General features: G+C 38.9%; 3 protein-coding genes across 4 annotated transcripts in view; 1 reads left to right on the plus strand and 2 right to left on the minus strand.

Annotated features, from left to right (window-relative positions):
• zfyve16 (zinc finger, FYVE domain containing 16) overlaps positions 1-9,669 on the minus strand; it is a 34,510-nt gene extending 24,841 nt beyond the window's left edge. The window contains exons 1-4 of one of the 2 annotated variants that reach the window (XM_013909952.1): positions 9,473-9,669; positions 5,121-5,230; positions 1,952-3,036; positions 965-1,909 (exon numbers count right to left, since the gene is read on the minus strand). In XM_013909952.1, the coding sequence (XP_013765406.1) occupies positions 965-1,909; positions 1,952-3,036; positions 5,121-5,190 (2,100 nt within the window). In that variant the 5' untranslated portion in view covers positions 5,191-5,230; positions 9,473-9,669. Of the gene's footprint in view, positions 1-964; positions 3,037-5,120; positions 5,231-9,472 lie in introns of both variants that reach the window. The other variant, XM_005720003.1, reaches the window with a different exon arrangement.
• Positions 9,670-11,469: 1,800 nt separating this feature from the next.
• ube2l3a (ubiquitin-conjugating enzyme E2L 3a) lies at positions 11,470-15,902 on the plus strand. The gene is made up of 4 exons (XM_005720004.2): positions 11,470-11,587; positions 14,183-14,278; positions 14,793-14,979; positions 15,083-15,902. The coding sequence occupies exons 1-4, from the start codon at positions 11,561-11,563 to the stop codon at positions 15,235-15,237; spliced, it is 465 nt and encodes a 154-aa protein (XP_005720061.1). The 5' UTR covers positions 11,470-11,560; the 3' UTR covers positions 15,238-15,902.
• A 1,160-nt stretch (positions 15,903-17,062) lies between these two features.
• On the minus strand, positions 17,063-25,929 carry ckmt2a (creatine kinase, mitochondrial 2a (sarcomeric)). The gene is made up of 10 exons (XM_005720006.1): positions 25,856-25,929; positions 24,164-24,340; positions 21,175-21,373; positions 20,579-20,674; positions 20,263-20,484; positions 19,443-19,528; positions 19,068-19,191; positions 17,939-18,073; positions 17,528-17,653; positions 17,063-17,411 (listed from the first exon to the last, which is right to left on the minus strand). The coding sequence occupies exons 2-10, from the start codon at positions 24,304-24,306 to the stop codon at positions 17,295-17,297; spliced, it is 1,248 nt and encodes a 415-aa protein (XP_005720063.1). The 5' UTR covers positions 24,307-24,340; positions 25,856-25,929; the 3' UTR covers positions 17,063-17,294.
• Between the last annotated feature and the right edge of the window lie 1,720 nt (positions 25,930-27,649).

Raw genomic sequence — 27,649 nt, forward strand, 5'->3', positions numbered from 1 at the left:
AAGTGACTTTCCTGACTTGTTCAAGTCAATAATTCGCTTTTTCAGATCCATGCTGAGCTCCTTTGACTTTCCTATTGTAGCGTTTGTGGGCGTTTGTATCCAATGAGCCCTATTTAACTGGCCTAAGAAAGTCACCAGCTGTCATCACTCATAATCACTCACAAGCAGTTTAAGAGGCCATGCTATGAAGCTCAGTTCACTGACAACTTTCTAAGTCACCAAAATTGCTAATTCATGTTGCCGTATGATTATTTTTGACCGAGAAAATGTGATCACCTTTTTCTGTTAACCCATAATAAAGTCATTAAAGAACCAAACTTCATGAATGTTTTTTGTGACAAAGAAGTATTTGTTCCAATCACTCTCAGAGAAAAATCAGAGTTTTAGAAATAACGGGACGCTCGGTAGAGCCATTATATTATATTCTTTACAAGTGTATGTAAACTTTTGACCACAACTGTATGTGTTGTACCGAGTGAATCAACTGTAAGGGAATTGAAGTTATAGACATAACTATTCGTTAACAGTCACTGTTATTGTGGAAAGTAACAGTTGGTTATACATTAGGGATCAACCAATATGGACTCCTCAAGGCTGACTGTGGTTATTGGTATAATTAAAACAAAACTCTGGTATCATAATACAGGATAAAGTTGACCCTGAAATCAGATTAGGCCAAGGGCCTTAACGGGGAAAAAAGGAATGACTTGTGTTGGCCAAAAAACCCCCACAAAAACAAAAAAACCACACCCCACAAAATTTATGTGGCTCTAAATTAATGAATCTGACTCTTTCTCACTGAAAGTCACTGGATTTTTTTTAACGGCCAGCCAGAGAAAAAAGCCATTTGACAACATGTCATAACAACCATTAATTGCAGCCACACTGTATTTACAGCTGACAATGATGCTGACACAATCTAATATTCAAGTGTAAAATACATTCTATTCAGTGACTAACATACCTTCCCACAGGCACGACAGTGATGCCGCCTTTTGGTAAAAGTGAACTTCTGATTGCACTTCATACAGTTGGGAGCTTCAGAGTCTGGCACCCAAGCAGGCTGTCTGTTCCCTAGCTCCTCCACTCCCTCCCTTTTGCAGCTCACTGCCTTGGCACTGTCTGTGGTAAACTCCCCAGGGTAAGGTGGGGGTTCTGACAGTTCATCATACACCACACTGTAATCCTGATCCTCCTGAGTTGCATATGAAGGGTTAGAATCCCTAAAGTTGATGGAATGCTTATCTGTAATACTGGGGTTTATTGGTGAACGTTTTCCATCCTCTGCAGTACTTGGCACTGTTGTAGAAGCACTTAACATCTGAGCCAGCTCCCCCTCTTCCTCTTCTCCTGTTGCTGGAGATCTTGCAGTTTGGCAGTGCAGCTGTTTAGGTCTTGCACCTCCATAGGAGGGTTGTAGATCAGGGCTACTGCTGTGCTGGGACTGGAAAGTGTTGCTGGTCAGAGAGCTTACCCCAGAAGAATAGTCTTGCCAAGGTCTGCAAGAGTCCTCTGATACTGATAGAGCACCAGGGTTAATGCTCCCCTCTGCAGATACACATATTGCTTGATCACTTTCTGGAAAAGGTAGACCTAAGTCCTGTTTTACAAGCCCTTCCTCTGGAGCCCTGTTTGATTCTGGGAGAGATTCAGGATAAGAAACACCCTGTTCTGCTTCAGCATGTGCTTGCAGGAAAGCATCCAACTCCTCATCTGTAACCAGCAGCTCAGCCTGGTCGCTCTCAGGCAGGTACTCGAAACCAAACTCTGGAGGATCTACTAGGCTGGTTTCTGAACAATTGGTGGAGGTAAGATCTGTAGAAGCTTCAAGAAAAATCTGTTGTTGCCCCTCTGGAGACTGTCTGCCCTCTGCAACCTCCTGGACCACAAAAGCAGGTAAAGCAGGTGCCTCCGGGTGGGAAGCGGGTGCCTCCGGGTGGGAAGCGGGTGCCTCCGGGTGGGAAGCGGGTGCCTCCGGGTGGGAAGCGGGTGCCTCCGAATGGGACTCTTCCTCCTTGGCTTCCAGGCCTGACAGGGATTCTGCCTCTGTGCTCTCAGACACATCTGCATCAATGCATAGCTCAGCTTCCCCTGAATCATCTTCTGTGGTCTTTGGGTTCACAAGAGCGCCGCACATGGACACAGCTATGGGTAAACATGACAGGGCTACCGGCTTGCTGTGTGAGGCTTTGGATTCCTGACCTGGAAGACACTCTGCTTCACATTCATCCAAGGCTTCATGAGACTCATTCTCTTTACTAACTTTGATTGTTCTAGTTTTCTTAACACCATCAACAGGATCCAGATCACTCTGTTCCACAGAGTTCTCAACTACTTGGTCAGAGATATCCCCCCCTTCACTGTCCCCCTCCTCTTTATTAGCTAAGTCAGTATCTATTGAAGATAGTGAATGATCTGCGGGATCACAGCTCCTTTCCACTGCTGCGGGGAGAATGACATCAAGCAGACTGAGTGAGGCAGAGTATCCACCACTCTGCTGATGTAAATCTAGACTCAACAGTACCTCTCCCTTCCCTACAAGGGTTTGCTCTTTTTGAGTGTCTCGACTATGGCATGCACCCTCTTGCTCTTGTCCTACTTCGGGGCTGTTAAAATCCACAAGCAGTGCTTCCTCTTCCTCCATTTGCTTTTCCACAATGTCCAGCTTACTGAAGGCATCGTGGCTACTGGACCTGACCAGAATGGCTGAGCTTGTGTCATTCACAAGGTCGCAGACAGGTTTCAAAGCTCTGTCTGGACAGGGAGGGGTAGAGCTTTTGGCTGACCTGCGATCCACAGACAACAGAAGGTCCACACCAGTGAGAGGCTGACCTTTGACCTCTCTATCAGTGCTGCGGTTATGGTTATGACTGGCAGAACCATCAGGACAGCCGGGTGTCAATCCATAATGAAGAGAATTAAGGTCCGGGAGGCTTGGTGGATTTGGGGACAGCTCTATAGGTGAACACTGAGGGCCAAGTGAGGAGAAGGGGTACACAGAGGGCTTCAGGGAAACAGGCCTGCCTTCGTGTTCCTCTGCAATCCAAAAAAAGGAAAACAGTTAATTCAATTACACTTGAGCTGTACTTTTAATACACTGGCACTGTCAATTCTGTTTTGCTAGATTTTTTTTGGTGCTTTTTCCCCCCCAATATGGTAATATGGTTCTGGGGTCAAAGTTGTGCTGCTATCCGAACCATGAGTGCTAAAATACAAATACATGGTTATATTTACTAACTGCAAAAAATGCTAAGTTCTAATAAAGTAATTTGGTTACTTAGGCATCCTGTGACCCTCCAGTAAACAGACTACTGCATGCCAGTAACATGACAAATGAAGACAGCCATTTGTCTTCATAAAGACAAATGTGTAAAACTTATTTAAATGTGCTAAGAGTACAAACACACTGCAGTTGTTGTTAGTTCTAGAAGAAACACCATTTTTGGCTAAACCTTGGATGTTTGACAAAGTATCATTGAATCACAGGTTTGAGTATAAAATCCGGTGTCTCCAGATGGGACACAGCTTTGCCTGAGTGAGAGTCTTCCTTCCTGGCTTCCAGACCTGACAGAGATTCTGCTATATATATTCTGCTCTATGCACTGCCTGGCCAAAAAAAGAAGTCACTGGGCACTATTGTATAGAATGAAAATATCAACATGTTGCTGATAAGAGAAAATATTTATCTGTAGGTACACTGATAAATGTGTACGTATGCATGTACATCTATGCGCGTGTCTGTGATTAAATATAGATGTGTGTGTGTATAACGTATGCATGTTAACTTGGTGTGACAAAGGTTGCTAGTTTTGTAACACAGACCAAGAAGTTACACAAAATGTGGTGTTTTTTTAACATCATCTCTTTTAAATATCTTGTTTCCCAAGATGTAAAGATTGTCTGATTTACTCTGTTTTGCCACTTCTGAGCAGTGCTCACAAAAACAAAAGTTAGTTGGTTGCTCCTAGCAGTGAAAATACTGACAACTGTCACTGAATTACTTTAATGCTGAAGAAATGTTTAAAAGCAGAAGATTCTAATGCAAGTCTCTGCACTGCTGTCCCATTAATCTGCTGTATGATAAACAAAAACATCAGTTCCTTGTGTTATCAGTTGTTAAATAAATCAAAAATCAGTATGAAAGACTTGATCTTTGATACACATCTGTATTGAGGATTTGTTGACTTTTTATCACTGGCTTCACTTTAACACTGGGGAGGGGAAAAAAATGCTAAAACCGCAGAAATCTAGGGCACATTATGAAACACTCCAACTTATGGTATGTACAGTTACATGTGTTGGCTGCAGATTGAGCAACTTTTTTAAATGTATGTATAGTAGCGAAAGTTCTAATTTCTCACTCCCTTTCCTGGTTCTCGTTACGAGTTAGGTTTTTTTTGCTGTTGTTTTTTTAAATCATAAAAGCTATGGAGTACTGTACAACACATTGGGACAACAGCACTGCCATAGCTTCAAAAGATCCTTAATCCTCTGGTTTAAAGGATTTTCTTTAGCATCAAAGTAATTCAGTGACAGTTGTCAGTATTTTTACTGCTACCCAGCAATCAACAACTGTTGATAATTAATTTGGCAAACTTTATTTTCCAAATTGCAAAGAAGTACAGTTTTAAACAATGCTTCTGTTGCTGCTACAGTGTAACTCAGTTTAATGCCGAAACTGGAACTGAGCATCAAAATTACCAATAGGACACGCACTTCCTTTGGGCTTCGCCTCCAAACAGTCAAAAGTCAGTCCAATCCTGCTGAGGACTACCCACGAGAGTGTGAAACTGCAGCAGACTCAAAGCAGACACTCTTGTGTTCGCGATGGCTTCTTTCTGTGCATGGCTGCTAAGTTCTACGCATGCGAATTATTGAATTTAAACACAGGGAATTTAATTGCACCTGTGAAATGAAATTATTTGCTCAGATTATGTTTTTTCTCGCACGTGACTTATAATAGTATAATATAATAATTCCATACACATTCTTTGTTACTTGTGTTATCAGTTGTTATATCTTTACTGAGATAAACTATAAAATGAATAAATCCATTAACAATGAATCATGTCTATCCCTTATCAGATGTTACTGTCCATGTGATGTGTGACTGGTCTTACCACTATTGAGTTCAAAGTCATCTAGCAGCTTGTCCAGATCACATACAGCTGCCTTGAAGAAGCTGTCCATGCTGCACTAAAGGAAAGAGGCTTTTTATGCCCTACAGTTTCTGAAAACAAAAACAAAAACAGGTCTGTTGGGTGAAGAAAGGATTACTTCAAATGTTGGATTGTTTTTCAGGTTCTTTGGTGTTTGGGTGGTGGAGTAAAAATCCACTTAACATGCCAACCACAGCTTAGTAAACATTTACACCAGTCAAGGACCTCGGTAAAGACAACAAAAGTGCAAATGCACATGACGCTGAGCTGCAAATGAACATCTTTAGCAGGGATCATCCCATTTTGTGGCAGATTGTCAGTACTCTGCACAAAGTGACATGACGATAGTGTGAAGTGGCTAAAATGAGCTGATAATGCTGTTGTTTGGAGGTGAAGAAGCAGAAATCTCTGACATTATAATCTTTATCAGCTTAAGACACAGCAATAACTGTGTTCCATTAGTGTTAAATAAGCAGTTTCATATAACACTAAAATTCCATAATTATGTTGCAGTGAAAATTTAAATATTCCTCTTTAGGAGATTCCCTCTGGTAACAAATAAAAAAAAAAGAAAAACAAGTATAAATAAGGAAAAACAATCAAAGTGGCTAACAGAAAAAGAACAATGCTTTACAACCCAGAGATTAACACAAAACAGTCAATGGAAAACCATAACAATTAATCTCCAAAAGTTGATTCTGTTCATCTGGACGTAGAGTTTTGTGTAGGGCTGCTCGATTATGGCAAAAATTATAATCACGATTATTTTCACTGAAATTGAGATCACGATTATTTGACGATATTTATTTATTTAACCCTTTAAGACCTACTATAGAACCAAGTCCGCCAGAGCCTTTTTTTTTTTTTTTTTTACATGTTGTAGTGCCATTTGTGAGAGCATTTCAAGTTGCTATACATCAATACAACTGTTATAGCCCATATTTTAATAATATGTATGCATTAAGTCCATAGTAACTGCATTAATTGCAAACAAGTGCAATAAACTACAAAAAAATTGAAAATCGTTTTTGTTTTGTTTGTTTTTTTACATATATTTCTACTTGGAGAAATTTAAGAGGTTTATCCCTCAAAACTTTAAATACAAAAAAGTTGCAAAAAATAGTTTACAACAACAGGAAATTTATTTTGAGTGTCTTCATAGTTTTATTTTGGAGATACAGCAACAGGAAAAACGAAAAAACAATCCTATGATGCAAATTTGCAAAGAAAACAGCAGGTGCATCAAAATAAACTATTTCCAGCAGTGCAATTTGAGTTCTAAGCATCCCAGAAACTATTCAGAAAAGTCAAACATGACCAGTATAGCCCAGATCGTAATCGTGATTAAAATTCGATTAATTGAGCAGCCCTAGTGATATTTCATTTTCTTATCGTTGCTCAACATTATACCGGTATTACCGTGAACGGTATGATATGGCCCAGCCCTAATGCAAACTACTGAGGAGATGGGGCATTACTGTGTAGAGCTGAGTGTCAGCTGGAGGAAGTAAAGACAGCACTGGTGACAAAGACATTAATCTTAATATCAATTAGTACATCATTGAATCTTGTACCAAATTATCTTGTATTATGAACAAAATAAGGTTGGGAGATATGTAAAAATTTTCCAACCGACGTTAGGCAATATATTCACGCAGGCACAGACTTTTTGATGGGCAGAGCAATCATCCATGAACTTATTTGCACATTTAGAAAGTTTTGTTTGGAGGAAATATTTTACTTTCTTTTCTTGTTTGTTTCAGTATTAATATAGCTACTTTTTAGATTATGAATTAATTAATGTATTTATTTATTTTCTTGAGATGCGCCAAATTGGCAAAAGACTTACCATTTTATCGGAGATTTTTAACTTTTTGTTTAATTTTGTATTTTTTGTTTGGTGAAGTGTGTAAGACAGATAAACACTGGAACAGCCTGTAACCATTGATGGAAAAAAGAAGCCAATTTCTCTTTGTTTCCCTCCCCAGCATTGTGGAGTTTTTAATTTAAATAAAATGTGGGGGTTCCTTTTCTGAACATAGGCTACTGCCTTTCTTTCTTTCTGTTATAAGTTGGAGTAACTGAATCGCTGCATTTGTGCGCACTGTGAGGAGGGTGCATTTGCTGGAAGCTGGAAGAGGGTGCTGTTAAAACAGTGCTATTATTTTTTCTGTTGACTCTTAGCTTCAACCAACATTATTAGCAAACTTATTCATGGTCAAATAAATAAATCGCTCTTGTAAAAACAATCAGCAAAAAGCCTATCATCGATAGCTGATATATTCATCCAATCGCCAAGCCTTAGTACAACAAGTCATTGTTTTCAGAGCAAGCCTCCATCTTACTTAGAATTTAGTCCAACATGAATTCAAAAAGCTGAGAGTGTATACAAACCCGTATCAACTATGAATTGTCACCCTCACACAAACCAGTTTCACAGCCATCACATGATATGAACCATGTGAGTTCTGATGTCACTCAACTATTACTCACTGTGATTTGTGGGTTTTTACACTACTTAATGACAACTATGTCTCGTTTGTGTAGCGCAATAGTCTATAGCTGAAGAGTAGTAGTAGAAGTAGTAGTAGTTCAGCTGTACTTTTACCAGACGGAAGCGATAAATGAAAGGAGAACTAGGTGATATACAATCCTCGGGTAACTTAACAGGAACACCACAAGAAGGATACGTGTATGAATGATTCACAGTAGTGCTAAGGTACAGACTGGTACTAGAATGTAGTTCCCACAACTTCAATGTCTCAACTTAACTCATAAAGCTTATCACTACATAGTTCTCAAATTAAAGGTCCATGAACAGAGAAAAGGAAATAAATAGGGATGCAGCTATTGATTGTTTCACTAATTGACTATGCCATTGATTAACCAAGTAATTGGACAAGAAATAATAACAAATACTTAAAAGAGAAAAAATACTGGTCTTTCAAAATGAACTACTCATTGGTTTCCCTTTTAGAAATAGCAATGCTTTTAATAATTTTACTTCATACAACATCTGCCAAAGAGTTAAACGTGTTCACTGTATTTATATACCCTATATTATATGTTTGAAAATAGGTCTGTAAGTACTGTATCTTCTGTGAGGTAGATTAGGTGTGTGTTCTTGTGTATGTGCCTCTGTACGTTTAACTATGCTAGTAAATCAGTGAGTGTTTCTGTAAGCTTTTTAAATGAGTATGTGGTGGCTGCAATGAAGAAAATCAAACATATCAACATTCTCAGAACTATGCTTAGCCCTGTGCTTTTATGCAACCTTTCCTGTCGCAGAAAACAGACCTGATGATGGTACAAAAATAATTAATGTTTATAATAATTCAGTGTCCAAACCAACCAGCCCTAGGGATGGCTTGCTTTAAACATTGTCAGACTAAGCTAATAGTCTCAATATCTTATTTTATCTTCTGTAGTTTTGCTGAAGATGTTTCACTAAACAGTGGTGGATAGGAGCAGATACTAATTTCACTTTTCTTCACGTTGGAGCTTTCTGAACACGTGGTTTAATTAAGGAATTCCACCAGCTTTTTCTCAGTAAATGTTTTTCTAGTAATTACAGTAACAAGCTGACGTTTGGAACGCTAGAAAAAAAGAAAAAAATTATTTCACTCCACTAAGCTTCCCACAAAGTGGGAAGAACTTCTTTTTCCGGTCTTACTTAGAGAGCCTCTTTTTGCTGCTGTCATTCAGTAACTATCTTTTCTTTCCAACAAGGTTTAATATTTAAGGGAAGGATGAAGTCTCAACAACCCTCTGAACTGAGGTTTGATAAGTATTCTGTCATTTAAAATTAATGTCGTTCTGCTGCTCATTGCTTATGAGACTGGCAAAATGCAATGACAAATAATATGAAACGAGAAGTACAAACACATTCACTATGGCTGTTTAGAGCTGAAGTTACAAATATCGGTTGTGGCGTAAACAACACATACTACATACATTTTTCTTGCTCTCATTTAAAACAGTTTCACAAACCAAAAAGGCAGTATAAGAGCGAGTAAGGTAAACAAAACTAGCAAACCCATCATATATGAAACGTTAGCAGGTAACATTAGCACTTACATTTCACATTAACAACCCCACTTAGCAGTTAGCCAGAGTCCTATTTTTACAGCTAACTCTGGCTAACTGTTTAAAGGTGAGCCACCTTTGGACTGCCTGTTGTACGTCTACTGAAATTAGCACGATTACGCCAGGTGTTGCTAAAAATTAGCTTGTTAGTTGTTACTGAACAGGCTAGCTGGCTAATGTGGCTACCAAACTATGGAGGGAGGGGGGGGGGTTAACGAATTTCTTACCAGTATGTTTTACTCCATGTGTCGAACCTCAACAATTATTATCTCTTCAGATGTAACGCATAAGAAAACGTTGCTGGTATCTTAGGGTAATTCCACGGTAAAAGTCGTTCGGCCAACTAGCTGCTGGATTAGTTTTACTGGAGAGGTGTAAATTCTCCACTTAAGCGGCCATCTTGAACATGCAGACTGTCGGGAGGTCACAGGATATGCTTAGGCTGTGTGGCTGGCATACAAGTTTACTCACCAGCGCAGAAGTGGTGGTGAGTAAACTTGTTCTTCCTGGGAGCTACATACAAAAGAGAAATTAAAAAAAAAAAAAAAACTTGACAAAATCTTTCTCAGGCAAGTTCTGAAACATTAGAGTTTCTTAAAGGTAATCACTGTAAATTTCTCTGTTAATTTTTTAAATATAATTTTCTATTCTAAAAAAATAAAGACTAAAAAATTGGAAGTTGAACAAGGGCTGCCTTGTGCTTTTGTGTAATAGCAATTTATTATTTTATTATTTTGCTATATAAGAACCATTCCATTTCCCATCTCCTCTTCTTTTTTTAATACTGAGATTGTGATGCTGGAAAGGCTCATCTCAAAGTTTCAAAATGGGACTTCAGAAATGAGTAGATGGCAACACGATAGCCATCTTTCATGTCATGTGTGATAGATGACATGAATGAGTTTGTTCACAGTTATCAACAACAAGCAATGGTGGATCTTACTGTGAAACAATAAGAGTCATCTGCTGCATACCTATGTTATAACAAGTTGTTATTTGTATTTTTGTATCCGTCCTGTAAACTCAAAGCAGCCTGGCCTGTCTCTTTTGACCTGTAGCATCAACAAGGTATTTCTGCCCAGAGGAATCTTAGGACCTTAAAAAGAAACAGCTGGACTTCTTTAATTTTGTTGAAGACATTTCACCTCTCATCCAAGGCTAAAAAGTGGAGAGTCACAGATATTTAAATCTTAGTTGACCCACTATTAATCATGTGACTCATCACATAAGGTGTGAAAAAACCACTTGTGGTTTCAGGTGAAATCAGTGTGATCCCTTAACCCACCCTAACATGTGAACAATTGAGGTCACCTGATATAAGATGCGACTGAAAAGAAAACTGCTCCTCACTGTGAGTCACACTTAAAAGGTTGTAATTTAGAGAATTATGAGTAAATTAGAACATTTCTGATAGCTAGTGAGAGTAGGATGTTCTTAGACTCTGTGATTCTTTTTCTTGCATTTTCATAATTATGTCATTGTATCGTCAATTCAATTAAATTTAGTTTTATTTATACAGCACCAAATTACAGCAACAGTTGCCTCAAGGCAATTTATATTGCCTACCCAACAATCATAAGACTCCCTATGAGCAAGAACTGTGGTGACAGTGGGAAGAAAAAACTCCCTTTTAACAGGAAGAAACCTCCAGCAGAACCAGGCTCAGGGAGGGGTGGCCATCTGCCACAACTGGTTCATGGTTAAGGGAGGAAAACAGGACAAAAGACGTGTTGTGGAAGAGAGGCAGAGATTAATAACAAGTAATGATTCAGTGCAGAGAGGCAAGGTGACAAAACAGGTGACAAAAAATTTAATTTAATTTAATCACTTTTCAAAAAAATCCATAAAGACTTTTTGATAAAAGGACATTCACCATTTAATCACTGTGAAATGTGGGGGAATTTTTTTTTTCTTTAATTGTCTTTTAATTTCAAAATAATTCATGTGTGCTTGTTTTTTTTTATAACGCTTTTGCATCGATTTTCCACATCTCCTTTAAATGAGCCATGGTTAAATGAATGTATTAGATAAACAGAACTAAATACTGGACTAGCTTACCACAATAGATGGATAAATATAATAGTTTTATTCTAAAAGGATGTCTTAAAGAAATGGGGATACCTAAAAGGAAACAGGAACACATATCCAAAGCAAAGCGGTAAAAATTTGGTTAAAATCTGTAACCCTCCGGGCCCAAAGAGGGCGGTAACGCAAGAGAATCCCGCCCGTCATCCGTTTTAAAACAAACTGAAAAGAAGTCGAGGTAGAGCGGAAAGAAAAAGGAAGAAGAAGGAGAAGACGGAATCGGTACCACAATGACTTCGGCTCGGAGACTAACTAGGGTAAGAAAAAGATCTTAGTTGTTGGATTTCTGCAACTTTGACATGGTTTAAACAATGGTTTCGACTTTATGAGTGTAGCTACAGATTCGTGAGCAAAGAGAAAATGTCCGGGTGTTTGTCGCTCAAGTGTCTGACAAAACGAAAGGATAATGACGGCCGATAGACGGTGACTCGGGGTTTAGTTGTTAATTTGAAATGCCAGCAGAGCGTGATTAAGCTTTAAGATAAAACTGTCATCTACGGCTTTAAGTCGGAAAGCAAGCTGGTGTTTAATAGGCAAGCATGGTAGAAACTGTAGCGGCTCGTTTTAACCGCTTTCGCCGTCTAAAGGCAGCCGCGGAGGCGAAAACATGGAGACTTTGGGGTTGGGACGTGACGTCAGTTCTCATCTGAGCCGTATACGTTTAATAAACGTTTAATAAAAAAAAATATGAATGACATTATTCTCTTGTTTAGGGGATTAAGAGTTAGTTATTTGCAAAACAGTATACAAAGTTATTTTGACTTGGTCATGTACTTGCATGTAAACAAACGCAATATAAAACAAACAGAAGGAGTAATGCCTTTATTTAGCGTTTTTCAGCAATAAAATAGAGTAGTCAATAAATTTTGAAGAATTAAGTGTAACAATTGGAAAGAATTGTTCCTGTAAGTTAAAAGAGTAAGTAGAAAAATGTGACTATTGTAGACATAGATTTTTATTTTTAAAGAGAGAAAAAAATGAATTGTATGCTAATGTTGTAAACAGTGTAGTGACTGGCCAGGCGTTCATACTTTCTTTTGTTCTGACTCGTTTTAGTTTTGATTTGCTGTATGTTAGTAATTTCCTCATACCAAAAAGAAAATGGTGAAGTGTGCTGTCACGAATTCCTGAAATCCCCTGACAGTTCAGTTTTACAGTTCACGTAAATTCCAAATTCCATTGGGAATTAGAAAATAACTACTATTTGCTTTCAGTTAAAACTGTTGCAAGAGAATTATCTGAAATGACTGGGACTGTAGGGCATGTACAGCTTGAATTGATCGGTATAAAATATTATGACTGTCACTTTCTGCCAATCACTTGCAACTGTAGGACCTCAGTGGTTTGATAACATTTACTAGTTCCTTCCTCCTGTTTGTCTATCTCACCTATATGTTCTTCTGAAATTTATACTGGCAGACTTTTTGACCATATGAATGAAAAATATTTGATCTGAGTAACCAGATGGATTTGTTTTGTAACACTTTTTTTTTTTTTTAAAACTAGTGCTAGTGTTCAGCTAACAGCTGGTTGTGGTGGTTGAAGGTGACTGTTATCACAAGGCTGCTCCTTGATATTCTCTGCAACTGCTTTGCTTTATACCTGAAATCAGTCAACCGCAAACAAGGTTAACAAGTCACAAATTAAACACTTTTTGTTTTTTTGTTGTTGTTTTTTTAAATAACTAAAAGTAACCATCATGGAACCATTAGTCCTCAGCCAGTGGTGCTGCACACGCACATTTTAAAGATGCAATACCCATTTAAGTTTGAAGCTATTTCAGGTTTTTGTTTTTTAATTTTTTTTCTTTAATTTGTTGAGGGTTATGTTAAAAAGCTTAGTCTATATGAATCCTTGAGTGTTTCATACATCACAGGCCTTCATAGCAAAAAACTGAGTTCTCCACCTCTGTCTGTTTGCCATACACACATGTCATTGCAAAGGTCACAGTCTGGCAACCCATTATTTAATTAAATAAATAAATAAATTAATTTATTTATTTATTGTTAATTAGTATGAATCTATGACTGCTGCCTTGTAAGTATGCAGAACTGTATTAGTGGAGGTGAAGGTCTCACACAGGCCATCATTGTCCGATGTTAATAAAATTTAAAACACCATAATTGTTTTTGCAGTATTTATGTGAACAGCCTGGAAGGAAAAATGCATTGTGTGAATAGTAATCTGAACCGAGGAATGAGCGGGTATGAGTCATTGTGGAGGAAGTGATGTAACTGCTTACTGTCTGACGGGACTCGGTCCATCAGGGCCATATTACACAGTTCCTCTGAATCACCTACACCCAGCAGATTGTATTTCTTAGCTGGTTTCTTGACTTTTCCTCACGTTTTATCGGCATCAATCAGCCACAAGTTTAAAACCACAACCTCATAATGTGGCGCTCACCCTAATGTCACCAAAAGAACACACCTTAAGTCAGTGTGTGTGTGTCCGTGTGTGCCCATCCCAACAATGCTTGTCTCGGTTGAGATCTTGGAAATTTGGGGACCAAGTCAGCACTGTGTTGTTCATGTGGTCATTGTAGGTTCTGACAGTCTGCATTTGTGCAGCGTCATGCACAGCAATTTGTGTGCTGACACATTTTTATCCTAGCCAGCTGAAGACTGTTTTTCTGTGGGCTAAAACAGCATGGTCCAGTACTGCCCTTTCTGAACCTGCCGAGTCACCATTTCTCCTTCCTTGGATCACTTTTAGTAGGTTCTGGCATCCAGTTTGGAGATGTTGTGGCTGATTACTCTACGTTATACATTCACGCATTTGTCTGTTTGTTCTTCCTGTTCTGTCACTGCATAATTTTGCACCAAATTTCAATCAATTATGTTTCGTTTCAGGAGATTCAAGACATTCGCGATTCTGGAATAAAGAATTTCCGAATCATTCAAGTGGATGAATCGAATATTTTGAACTGGCAAGGGCTTATTGTTCCTGTAAGTATTGACCCTATGTAACTATACATTTTTCCCACTTTTGTTTCTCTAATGGCTCAAATTTCAGATCACACATTGTGAAGTTCGAGAAGAACATTTTGGTAGAAATTTGGGTTGACTTGTATGAAAAATATTGTTTTATATAGTCTATATATATCTGTTGTGAACAGTACATTATCAGCTTACTTGTTTTTTGTTCACTTATTTTATTTTTTTAAGGTTTCTGTTTTGGTAAGTGTCAGACACAAGTTTCGGTTCTGTTTAATGCTGTAGAGAGGGGCATCCTTAATATGTTCCGAAGTATAAAAAAGAAGAACATTATTAGAGAAGAACACTGAAATCATTTTAGCAACATTTTTAATTTTCACTATTAAAAGTATCAAAGCGCACATAAAAATGACCCCCACCAAGTCATCTTAAAGTCAAAGAGCATTATTAATTAAATTATGTAATTATTGTTGACTAAATATTATTTCGATTTTCCTGAAATTAACACATACTTATTTTCTTCAAGGACTGTCCTCCATATGACAAAGGAGCATTTCGGATTGAGATCATCTTCCCTGCAGAGTATCCTTTCAAGCCACCTAAGATAACCTTCAAGACAAAAATCTACCACCCCAACATTGATGAAAAGGGCCAGGTCTGCCTGCCCATCATCAGTGTGGAGAACTGGAAGCCAGCCACGAAAACCTGCCAAGGTGAAAATGGACATCCACATCTTATTATTGCTTTCTTATATCTGTTCCAAAAAGTACCAAATATGCTCACAAATGTTCTTTTCTCATTCCCTCTGTCTGCCAGTGATTCAGTGTCTGGTTGCAATGGTGAACATGCCTCAGCCAGAGCATCCACTGAGGGCTGACCTGGCAGAGGAGTACACTAAAGACCGTGCGAAATTCATGAAGAACGCAGAGGAGTTCACAAAGAAACACAGTGAAAAGCGACCTGTGGACTGACGATCCGCCTCTTAGACTTCCTTTTTGTTTCCTGTTCAAAGAACCCAGCCTGACTCTCTGTTCTTATCCCCTTATTTCACAGAGATGGCCTGTTCTCCAAACCTGCATTGTTTAGCACTGTCCAACCACTCTTTAATAGAGGCTTGTGTTGCTCTTTCACTTTGCCAAAAAGAAAAGCAGGACTTTTTGGTGCACAGGCAGGCTCTGGCCTCAAAGTGTCACCTTTTGGTTGTTTTTGACTTCTTTCTACAGATTTTTTTTTTTTTTCTTTCCTTTTTAGAAAAAATAAAATTTTCTGAGGTGGCATCGTCGAAAGTGAAATCTCTGAAAAGTGCTGTTCTGCTTACTTTAATGCTGAATGTGTTCTTAGATTAATCATTAGCTTATGCACACCTGTTTACAGATTTTTAAGCATTGTTTCAAATCTTGACGGCATTTATGCTGTGGGTTATATTTGTCGTCTACTCCTTTCAGTCGTTTTCCCCATAGGATACACCGTGATCTGTAAAATCACCCGTGGCAGTGGCAGAATTTAACTTTGTTGCTCATGCAAAATTCACACGGGAGCAAAGAAACTTCTGAAAATGCAACAACATTCAAGTCATTGAATCATTTTTGTATCTTTAGAAATATTATTAAACTTCTTCCACCTCTGTTGGCCCCTTTGTAAAGTGCATGTTGTCAGTGAACATTACATTAAAGATCCATTATTACTGATGTAAAAACAAGATACAAAATTACTGATGCTTACAAATGTGAGAAGCCAGTAGGAAATACAGAGGCATATGCAGGATCTTTCCTATTCCTGTAGTGGGATTTTTAGGCATAATCCTTACCAGATTTACAGCTGGGTCCAGCTTTGGAGAGGTAAAGAAAGGCGATTGACATTACTTTGATAATGTCATGGTTGTTGATGCTATAGATGGGCTCATCTAAGGATTTCAAAAACTGCACATCTACTGGGATTTTCCTGCGCAACCATCTCTACGGTTTAGATAATGTTAGGAAAGGAGAGCGTATTCAGTTAACTTATAGATTTTTAGAGGTCAGAGGAAAGGGACCAGACTACTTTGAGCCACTAGAAAGGTGGCAGTAGCTCAAATAACTACTTGTTACAGCGACACCAACTTTGAATGTTAAGCGTTGAAGCTAATAGGCTACAGAATTAGAAGACCATACCAGATGGCACTCCTGTCAGCTAAGAAGAGGACACTGAGGCTACAATGTGCACAAGCTCACCAAAATTGGCCAGCAGAGGACAGGAAAAATCTTTATTTCTACTGTGATGTTCAGATGGTAGGGTCAGAATCGGCATGAGCATAAAAGCATGGATCCATACTGTGTCAATGTTTCAGGATGATCGTGGTCGTGAAATGGTGTGCAGGGTATTTTCTTGGTACATTTTGGACCCGTAAGTACCAACAGAGCACTATTAGCCTACCTGAGTATTATTGCTGACCATATCCATTCCTTTATAACCATCACGTGCAACTGGAAAATCTGCAGCAACTGGTTGACGCTATCGTGACAGTATGAACCAAAATCTCAGGAATGTTTCTAGCACCTTTTTGAATCTCAGCCACTAATAATTAAGACAGTTCTGAAGACAAAAGGGTTTCCAACCCAGCACCAGCATGGTTTACCTAATAAAGTGGCTGATGATGATAGGAAAATAAACTGCCATCTAATAACTACAAAACTGACATTATCTTCATACAAACAACAGACCGTGCTTCAGTGAAAGAATTCTGAACCACTTTCTACACTTTATTGCCCAGCCAAAGTGAAAAACAGAACAACAGCAAAAAACAAAATGAAAGCAATAAAATGTTGTATAGTGTTTATTCATTGAACTTGGGGTTACAATTTTCTTGAGGTAGAGTTTTCCTCTAAAGAACACGTCTAAGATGATTTATCTTAAAGAAATGCACTCTGTCTTGGAAACTTAAAGAGAATGCTTTCTCCTCGCTGATGGGAGTCCCTCTCAGGTGCTCTAGCAGGCTCAGTTTGAGAGGGAGGACTGATCAGGTCACCGAGGAAACTGAGGAGTTCAGTTTTCATTTCCTAAACTGAACAATGGGAGATGGGATTTTGATATCCTGGCCTTTTTCCAGCCGTTTCTCACACTCAATCAGGTAGTTGACGCCGTCAACCAACAACTGGACCAACTCCACCTAGAAGCACACAGCAACAGAATAGCTCAGACAGGGCGTTATATAGAACTGATGCATGTGAGCTTATTAGCATGAAAAAAGAAATTGTGCAAAGGGCAACAAAAGAATCTCCTCACCTCAGATTTGCCCAGACGGTCAAGGTTGGAAATGTCAAAGGTATCACCAGTAGCAGCCGTGTCGACTCCCCCTGTGCCGCGTTTCTGCAGCCGCAGGTTGTCAAGGATTTTGCTGAAACGTGGGTCCTGTAAGTTGGAATCATTTATAACATGTTGAAACTGTAGTTAAAAGATTTCTTTTTCAAGAACAGAAATAATAACATGAATAGAAGTTGGGTTTTTTGGGGGATTTAAAAAAAATTCTAGATGAGATCATGAGGAAGAATTTGGATTATAGAAACCTTTAAAAATTAGCTTCTGTCAGCTGGTGCTGACAGAAGTCCCATGAGACAACTGCTGTCGTAAATTGAAAATATTTAAATAAAAGTGAACAGAACTTAAAATTATAGTGTTATAGTGTCATTATATTACCTTGCTTAGTTTTGGCAGGCGTACATGGACACCCGCCCTGAGGCCGGTGCCCAGGTTGGACGGACATGTGAGGACGTATCCCAGACGTTCATTCCACATGAATTCCCACCCTCTCTCCTGGATCAGGTGCTCCACCTGTAAACAGTATGTTCATGGTTGCCCAATCACATTTTATCTATACATAATAGTTGAGCAAGATAATCACTTTTTGCAGCGCTTTAGTTGAGAGCTGAGAAGTTTGAAATTTGAGGAGTTTTCATGTTAACAAAATAAGTACATAATGAAATAAATGCAGTTTTCTTTTATTATGAGTCAGGATAGATAATATATAACATTTGTTCCCTTTTTCAAACGTAGACTGTAAGTAAACTAGTCATCAAACAGAAATTATTTATTAATAAACAGAATTTTAAAACACTCAAAGTGCTGGATCAAAGACTCAGAATTATGACACTTGTTTTCAGATGCCCCAAATGACCAAAATTGGATAGTGCTGACATGTGAAGTAACATAGCTAAATTAATGAAATGCAGTTCCTCTAGTGGCCACTGGAGCCTGGCTCATAATCAAGCCAATGCACATAATTTTGGTGAGTGAAATTCTAGTATTTTATAAGTCTGCTACTTAACAGGTATATGTCTTTGAATAGTTAATAGATCCAACCTGCTAATCGAGCTAGGTAGTACTAGCTAATAAGTTCTACCCTCTTGTCCAAATATGGTTTCTTTTGGTCCCCAAAAACAACATGACAATGACTAAAATGCTGAAACGTTATCAAAACCTGTCAGGAATGGCATGGTGGCTTTGCCCATCTTTTATATACAGTTTGGGAGTGTGATGCATTTATTTTTTTTAAACCAGTGGCCAAACAGAGTTACAACAGCTGAGTTTGCACCTCACAGTGGATTTAATGTGTCACCAAGAATAATCCTTTTTGATGACTGAAATGAAGATGTGTCAAATATGAAATTTGACACAATTCGTGTATAAACACGAATGTTTATAAATTGAGTAATAATTGAGATATTTCAGCCTGATACAACTCAGCAACATTAGCAGCCACAAAAAAGACTGGCTAATTATCAAAATGATATCCCTTTACTCTGTTTGACATCACACTCCACTGTACCTGTTTGAGTCCGTTGCAAAATCTCTCAAACACTCTCTTCATGTTGCCGCCCTTCTCCATGGAGATAACTCTGGTGTGGTCCTCCTCATTCACCCAGATCAGGAAGGTCTTATCATTGTTGTGCCTGAGGAAAAGAAAACAAGAAAACTACTCGTCTTTCATTACTGCTGATGACTCATGACACGAGGCACTTTGATATTCACACTTGTCGTCTGTGCAAAAACATGCGTTTATAAAAAGCTATGCACACCAAATGGAAAACACAGCATCAAACTTCCTGCTGTTTTAGTGGCTCAGTTTCCAGGAACAGGCACAATAATAACTCATACATGGTCACACAGCAGCGGACATGCACAAGAACTGAATAGACCATACCAGATCCCCCTGGCATCTGGCCAGTCTCTGGCCATAAAGGCACATGTCAACAGTGGAGAGACAGGCTTGTCAAATAAGAAGTGATCCTACAGGTGGGAATGGTTAAGGGAGGATCAAGAAGGAAAGAGATGTAGATTTTTAGATTTTAAAGGGAAGAAAGACTTCTTTACAATTTGGTAATGAAAAGATTTCAAAGAGTCATATAAAAGGGCATTGGTCTTTTTTAATAGGTATTGTTGAGGCTGGAATGAGATTAGTTTTTAAAAAATGGATTTAAAAAACAGAAGCTACACGGGGTTGCTGCACCATCTTGTGGTTCAAAGTGGTATTATGCAAGAGTACAGCTTATCCCATTTCACTGTCAGTTGATATCCCTGCAGATGACCTGAACATAAAGCCACAGCTGCTGTTTCTTCACCTTCTGTTGAAAGCCTTATTTCAGTTTGGAAAGTTTTAAACTCTATTTAAGCAACATATTTTGTTAAGATTTATTTTTGTCCTTATCTGGCAGTTCAGCAGTGAAGAGTAGACAGGAAAGAGGGCGAGAAAGAGAAGGAGAAGACATAAGCAAGGGGCTGCAGGTTAGACTGAAATCAAGCCACTGCATTTCAGCTGTAAGGCATATGGTGCCTGTTTAACCAGTAAGCTAAACGGATACCCAACAAAGTGCTGGGTGCCAAAGAAACATCCACCCCATAAATCTCTATATTTACCATTTTTAAATTTACCATTCACACAAAATAATAATTAAAAATAACATTAAATCATAAGTTTAAATGTAAAGGAAAGCGTATACATTTCTCTGAAATGATTAACTGACATCAATAAGTTGCTGCTGCTCCTTTTCCGTCATGTCTCCTAGGCTGTAGTAGTGTCCAGCCAGGTCTCCTTTAAGGCCAGCTAGGGCTGTCACTACTACCCGCTCCACCTCACGGCGCTCAGCCCTCGAACAGGCTGGGGGGAGGCTAAGCCCACGGATACTACGGCCAGTACGCACCCGGGATGACAGAACATAATTCTCATCAAACATGCCATGGGTTATCTGGAAAGGACAAAGGCAAAGACAAGTGTTTCATACGTGTAGAAATCGAATATGGATGCACTGAAATTATAGTGGCAAGAAGCTATGGTCTAACCTTGGAGGCATCCAGGTCAGTAGGATGTTTCATGACTTTGGGGTCATAGCCATTATGTCTGTCTTTGATGACAGGGTCAAAGAGCTCAGCAAACACCTAGAAGCACCAGCAAACAAAGTCTGCAGTGTAGGTTTGTTTCAGGAAGTCAGAAGTTTACTTTGACAGTTGATGTCTTATGATATAGACGGTGTGGAATTGCACCTTTATAATAAGGATAATCATCAGCTCTATGACAAAGAATCAACAGTTACTGGCTTAATGGGGAAAAAAGACTGTTCCAACCATACATTCATTCAGGTACTACACTCTGTATAATGACACATCATTTCTGACAGTATGCATGATACTTTAGCTATGAACATATGAATCAGTTCATAAAAAGTCTTCTGCTATCTTCTGTTGTCGAAACATTTTGTAGTGAGTAATTCTTATGAAATGTGCAAGTGATATGAGGCATGCTTTTTTTTTAACCTTACTGCCTCAGTTTTTGAGTTCTCACGTATTACCAGATTTACAATTAATCAATATACTGATTATTATTAAGATAAGCACAGGTTATTCAGTGGATAATTTAAACAAAACCCACTTTGTTTTACCTCATAGCTCTCCTCGTCACCAGCCACGCAACCCACTGTCTTGATGAAAGGGTGTCCAGGGTTGTCGACTCCCGTTTGGATGCACTGGTCAAGGGTCCAGTTGTTGGGGGTGACTTTGTCCCTCAATTTGGCATAAATGGCTGGAGTAAGAGCAGAGGCCATGCAGTTGTTGTGTTTCCTCAGGTCAGGGTAATCAGAGCTTCAAGAGGAGACGGATTGAAGAAATGTAAAAGTTTTGAGAGTTACTACACCCAGTTACTACACCCCTGGAATAATATTCCTTCTTACTCCAGCTAATGTTGACAACATAATTTTCCCTTCAACGTATTCAGTGCTGATCTAGCATATAACTGTGGTACAGAATACCAGTTGGTTAATCTGGAGAAATCTCATTTGTAAGCAAATAGACAATTTGATGTGTACATTGTTGGTTTGGGGTTGGGGGAAAGATTTTCAGGTAATTTTTGTCCTTTTATTTTGCTAACTTAGGGGTTTTTATTTATTTATTTGTATAGCACCAAATCACAACAGCAGTCACCCCAAGAGACTGTATATTATAAGGTAAAGGCCATACAATAATGGAGAAAAACCCTAACAATAAAATGACTTGGCAACAGTAGAAAGGAGAATCTCCTTTTTAACAGGAAGAAACCCCCAGCAGAACCAGGTTCAGGGAGGGGCAGCCATTTGACAGAACAAAAGACATGCAATGAAAGAGAGCCAGAGGTTGATAATAGCTACTGGTGGCTCCCATTTGTCCTCAACTAGCTGCTAAACTTAGCTGCCATTTAGGGGGTAAGAGTACCTATAACTCTGGAATCAGAGAGTTCATCAATATCAGGAATCTAATATTGGACAAAGAGTATATGGAGTCAGTGGCTAAATTCTGAATCTTTATATTGTGTAAAACTATTAGGAACTTAAGGTGATTTTAGATTCTGATCCAGCATGCAGTGGCACTAAGTAGGCTTCAAATCATTCCAAATTTATCCTGGAGCCTAAATATGAGCACACTATCAGAAAAATCTATCTTCAGCCACCAGAGAAGCAAGTGTACTCTATGTATGCATAGGATGAGGGTGTGGGTAAAGGCAGTAAAAGGGGAGAGCATAAAATACAGTGTGAAAGAGTAAGTGAGAGTGAGCCAAAGGTAACCCAGATGAAATGTGAGAGCGTCACTGATCTTGCAAGACATCGCCAGCATATCTGACACGACACTGTGTACTCTTTGAAACTCTCAGATGTTTAGTTGGACTGTGTTGACACAATCCACACATGTTTATTAATGCTGCAGGCTCAGTGCATAAGATGAGATCAGAAAGCCCTTATTTATCCCAGAAGTTGGGAAATTGCTGTGCAACAATAACTTGTTATATAGAAAATACAAAACAGTATGCAGGGTACTTTTACTTTGAACACATGAATCAGTTCAAAAACAGTCTACTGATGTCACCTTCTGCTTATTTCTGTTATGGAAACATTTTGTAGTGAGTCACTCTTATGAAATGTGCAAGTGATGTGAGGCACGTAGTTGGTCTGTCTGTTTTTAAGGGAGATAATTGCAGTCTAATACCTACTCACTGACTGGTCAAGGTCATCTACTGCAGAAAGAACTTTTTGCTTCAATCCTCACATCTCTTATTGTCATCTGTTCCTATGATGTAACCTCATCATCACCTCACTTTTCACTGTCTTTCTTCTTGCTTAAGCATAGAGTGTATATGAAAGATGTACAAAGCCACTGTGACATCATTCTATTCAATTCAGTTTTATTTGTGTAGTACCAACTTATGCTTGAAGGCACTTTATATTGAACGGTAAACACCCTACAATATTTTAGTGTAAAGGCACAACAATATTAGAAAGTCAACCCCATGAGTAAACACTAGATGACAGTGTAAAGGAAAAACTTCATTTTAACAGGAAGAAGCCTCCAGCAGGCTCAAGGGGAAGTTGGGGGAAAGGGAAATAGAAGTGAGCAGGGAGAGACAGGACAAAAGGCGCGCTATGAAAGAGAGAGCCATTAACTATTAATGGTTAAATATAATAGTGGTGTATAGCATCACCAGAGAGTGAAAAGATGACGCAGCAGAACTAAGGATTGAGTTTCAGGGTCACTAAACCAGCAGTAATTATAAGCTTTATCAAAAAGAAAAGTTTTAAACTTAATTTTCAATTTAGTGGTATTGCGCAAATGGATGAAGATATCCCTGCATATGTTGTCAATGGAAGAACATATCCTGGTCAAAAATGACTCCAAGATTCCTCACACTGTTACTGGGGGCTAAGGTAATGCCACCTAGCATAAGATTCTGGTGAGAGGCCATGTTTTAATATTTTTAGGGTAGAGTAAAATAACCTTAGTTTTCTCTAAATTTAGAATCAGGAACTTCATGTCTTTCAGACATGCCCATAGATTAACTAGTTGAATTGTATCATTTGCCACTTGGTATTTTGAAACCACACATCAGGGGTGTCCAACTCCAGGCCTCAAGGGCCGGTGTCCTGGAGGTTTTAGATGTGTCCTTGGTCCAACATAGCTGATTTATAGGGCTATATAAATGGCCTGTCTTAAGGTTCACCAGAGGCCTGGTAATGAACTAATCATTTGATTCAGGTGTGCTGACCTAGGGTGATATCTAAAACTGGCAGGACACCGGCCCTTGAGACCTGAAGTTGGACACCCCTGCCAGTTGTGACTGAGCAATGTGTAAATATACTGTAACAACCTGTCAATAACAAGGTAATGTAGGCTGAATCTTAGAGCACACCTGGTTTTATCCTCCTTTTTTAAATTGTTGTCATATTTTACAAAGTAAAGCTTTAGTTGCACTGAGATCATAAATTCTTCAAAAAATAAAAAACTATTAAGGTCATAGAACAAGGAAGCCAAATGGTAATGTTCTAACAGATTTCTAGCCAACCAAGTTCTTTTTACAACTGGTCACCCCTTGGTGGCATTAGTGGTGCTAATGTTGACCTGTCTTACCTGGGAGGGTAAAGCTTCTTCTTTGCCTCAGCAGCCAGAGAACTGTTTTCACTCAACAAGAATCCAGCTGTTCCTGCTCCCAAGCCGGCCAACAGCACAGCTGTATTGCGCTTGGAGATCAGGCGTGTGAAAGAGCTTGCCATTTTTCTGCTAGCTGGGTTTTCAGTAGCAAAAGGACTACATATAAAAACACAAAAGCAAGGTTTTGTTGATGACTTGTGAATGGTGCTAACATATACACGTATAGGCAAAGTGGAAATGGACACCTGATGTGTATCTAGTATCCTCATGTTGTGGTGTCCCTGGATCATCATAATAAATGTTGGTGTAAATTCAGCATTGCAAGTGACCAATCACATTGTCATGATGTTATAGTTTTGGGGTGTAGAATAAAACTGCGAAAAAAATCCAAAAAAGGATCAGGTCAGGGTTAGGGCTGAGGATTGGGATGTGATTGTAGTGAGAGTTCTAAAGATTAAGGTAGGATAACCAGAACAATCTAGGCCTAACTTGCTCTTATCTAATGACCTTTCACCCATGAAAAGTTTTATTCAATATTATATCAAGCTTAGACCACGGGAGGCTCTGGCAAACACTCTTCGTGTTATTATCGCAGTCTGAATGGCAGATTTCATATGACACAGAATGGCAGGTTTCATATGACCACTAATGCTTTGCTATTGAACAGTTAGAAGTCAGCCATAAGCTAACAAAAAATGCGACATTTATTCAAAAAGAAATGGCTTTAATAATCATTCTTGTTAATTTTGTCGAAATGTCCCACAAAAGCAGTTCATTTAGTTTCATGGACCTGGCCTGGAAGGTCAAATTTTAGCTTATCCTCTGTGGATTGTGTCCATGAGAGTGTGTCTTTATATAGAGGGGAGCTGTGAGGTCATTGTTAGTCCTATTAATCAGAGTCAGACCTGAAATTAAAAGTCACTCAGTTAGTCACATGATTTTTATGAGCTCCGTTTGTCCCACTCTAAGGCTTTTCCTTTCTCTGTGTAGGTTAAAGGCAGTTCACTCTGTGGGTCAATGGGCATAGTATTTATAGATTGGTGGAAGGCGGTTGCACTGCCAGGATTCAGTGTCAAGATCCAAGCCATGCCTGGCTCAGACGGTGACATTCAGAACTGGTCATAAGACCAGAACCTCATAAGGCAGTGGGACAGACAGATGGAAACAAGGCAGATGGAAGGTGAAGTGTACAGGAGAGCTGATGTAGCAGGATGAAAAACAGGTGGAAAGAGAGTGCAAGAATTCTTTCTAGAGATCAGCCTATGAGAAACCACCTCTACTAACCAACACTGAAAATTATGAGATCTTACAAATGCTCTAAGATCACTGTCCCCTCCCCTGGTTGCTGTGACCTTTTAACTGGAAACTTTTCATGTAAAAAAAAAAAAGCACCTACTCTCTGTTTGATTTTCTACGTTTCTTCCTGTTTCTTCCTTCCTTGCTTACATATCACCTTGAAATCATCATCAAATCCTGCTTCACCTTCCACCTGCTTTCCTTGTCCATAGCTTTTAAACTTCACATTAATTTTGAATGTCAAAAGCATGCAAATTTTTTGTATACAGCCTGGATCTTTAATACCAGCTCTAGAACCAGCTCAATAATTTTCCCAAGTATTGGAAGCAAATGAAGGCTTTCTGTAGGAGAAATAAGAGAAAGGAGATACAGTACCTGTAGGAAAGCTGCTGCCTTCTTGCTCAGGGTGTCTTGTTAAACAGCTTTTCACTCTCCTCTTACACAAGGCTCCACCCCGCCATGTGGGATTAGAAGGTCGGAGCCAATCAAACGTTCAGAAAGAAATAATTATAAGCCAATGGACGTATAGTATGCTTCTGCTGAGCCATGATTAACCATGACCACCAAGGCTCCAATATCACTGTCCAGTTTGACCTTGATATTTGAAAATGATCTCTTGTTCCACTTCTGTGACCATGAGAGCTATGTACAGCAGCAGCCATGCCCTGAGTTAGAGGATTCAATATTTGCACATTACAAAAATCCCATGGATAAAATTTAGTGAGAAAATCCTATGTGGATAGGTAGTTAAACTAGACTCACTGTAGCCAATACCAAGAGAAACTAGATCTCCCAGTATAAACCTTAGAGTTTTGTACACAAGTACTGTCCTCCCAATGCACTGTCAGCTAATAAGCTGCATGGGTATGGGTAAACTTCAGTGCAGCTTGTTTTATTTGATTAAGATCCAGCAGATCCCAGAAGACTCTCTGTCCAGAAGACTTCAGTCTTTGGAACAGCAAAGATGCAGGAACCTCAAGGTCCCAGGAATCTGGTAGAGGAACCGAGCTTTAAGTAGGGGTAAAGACCCCCGCAAGGGCGAGAGGGAAATTAATTGAGAGAGAGAGAGAGAGAGAGAGAGAGAGAGAGAGAGAGAGAGAGAGAGTAAGGCCGATGGCTCAACTCATACCCTGCTTATGCTTATGTAGGGTACACAATTTTGGCTGCTTTCCTTACAGTTGCTGCACAAATGCAACCCAATTTTCAACCCACTTTTTATTTGGTTTTCTGTTTTTGTGCCATGTTTTTTACTGACACTTTCCCACGCTGTCACTCTCAGTACTGACATCATTAATCTAATCCAATCGTTAAACCAACCCCTGTTTCGCATAGTTTAAATATGGGCTCTCAGTCATTCTCCCTTTCAGGCTCTCCTTCATACAACTTACCTGCTCCCCGTCTAAACCTCACAGACCCTCAGTCTTCATCTTCACCAGCAACCACCAGCATCTAGACTTTGGGGTGGGGGGGTGGGGGTGTGGGGGTGGGGAGGGGGCTGTCCTAAATCCTATGACTGCTGAGATTCTGGTCTGCCATGATGGGTCATGAGTTTAATTATGAAATCCATTATTTTTCAATATCTCAGTAAATCATGCTCAATTCTTCCAAGTGATCTCTTCTCAGTGAACTTGCATTAGTTTGTGTGCATGTTTTATTTTGGCAACACTGTGTGTGTTCATTTTTTTCTTTTTGATGATTTTATGTGTCCTCTCTCTGCTTGATAAAACAACAATGTTTTACAGTTTGAACAGTTTATTTTTTTATTTTATTTTTAAGCTTATAAATACATTAGCAAAACTGTAACTTCAAAGTATGCAGCAGTGTAAGAAAGCAGATTCCGGACATTTGAAATGGCGAAAAATACGCCCCCAGACCCAATAACCCATCCCTACCACATCCCAAAGACATCAAACAAGCACAAAATTTTAAGTACAGGAGAAATCACACTATATTCATGTTATAATCAAAATTACAGTCTAATGAAAATCTTTGAATTAATAATAAATTAATAGTGCAAAGATCTTACTATTTCACTAATACACTCAATAGAGTTTGAAATATGAATATGAAAAATTGATCACATTGACGGGAACTATTAAGAATAGTGCCACATATTCTTGATATGTGACAATATGCTTTTGTAGCATGAAAGAACCCCTTGAGTCCAAC

The sequence above is a fragment of the Pundamilia nyererei genome, unplaced genomic scaffold (assembly GCF_000239375.1).
Source record: "Pundamilia nyererei isolate P.nyererei 1_Seehausen unplaced genomic scaffold, PunNye1.0 scaffold00002, whole genome shotgun sequence".
NCBI lineage: Eukaryota > Metazoa > Chordata > Actinopteri > Cichliformes > Cichlidae > Pundamilia > Pundamilia nyererei.

What these genes read in the sequence shown, in the direction of transcription:
- ube2l3a (XM_005720004.2), top strand. Translation starts at nt 11,561, where the DNA reads ATGACTTCGGCTCGGAGACTAACTAGG. An exon ending in CGGCTCGGAGACTAACTAGG is followed by an intron (nt 11,588 to 14,182) that starts GTAAGAAAAAGA and finishes GTTTCGTTTCAG; the next exon opens with GAGATTCAAGACATTCGCGA. An exon ending in GGCAAGGGCTTATTGTTCCT is followed by an intron (nt 14,279 to 14,792) that starts GTAAGTATTGAC and finishes ATTTTCTTCAAG; the next exon opens with GACTGTCCTCCATATGACAA.
- ckmt2a (XM_005720006.1), bottom strand. Translation starts at nt 24,306, where the DNA reads ATGGCAAGCTCTTTCACACGCCTGATCTCCAAGCGCAATACAGCTGTG. An exon ending in GCCTGCCAAAACTAAGCAAG is followed by an intron (nt 17,654 to 17,938) that starts GTAATATAATGA and finishes TCCAACTTACAG; the next exon opens with GACCCACGTTTCAGCAAAAT. An exon ending in ACCGTCTGGGCAAATCTGAG is followed by an intron (nt 17,412 to 17,527) that starts GTGAGGAGATTC and finishes GTGTGCTTCTAG; the next exon opens with GTGGAGTTGGTCCAGTTGTT.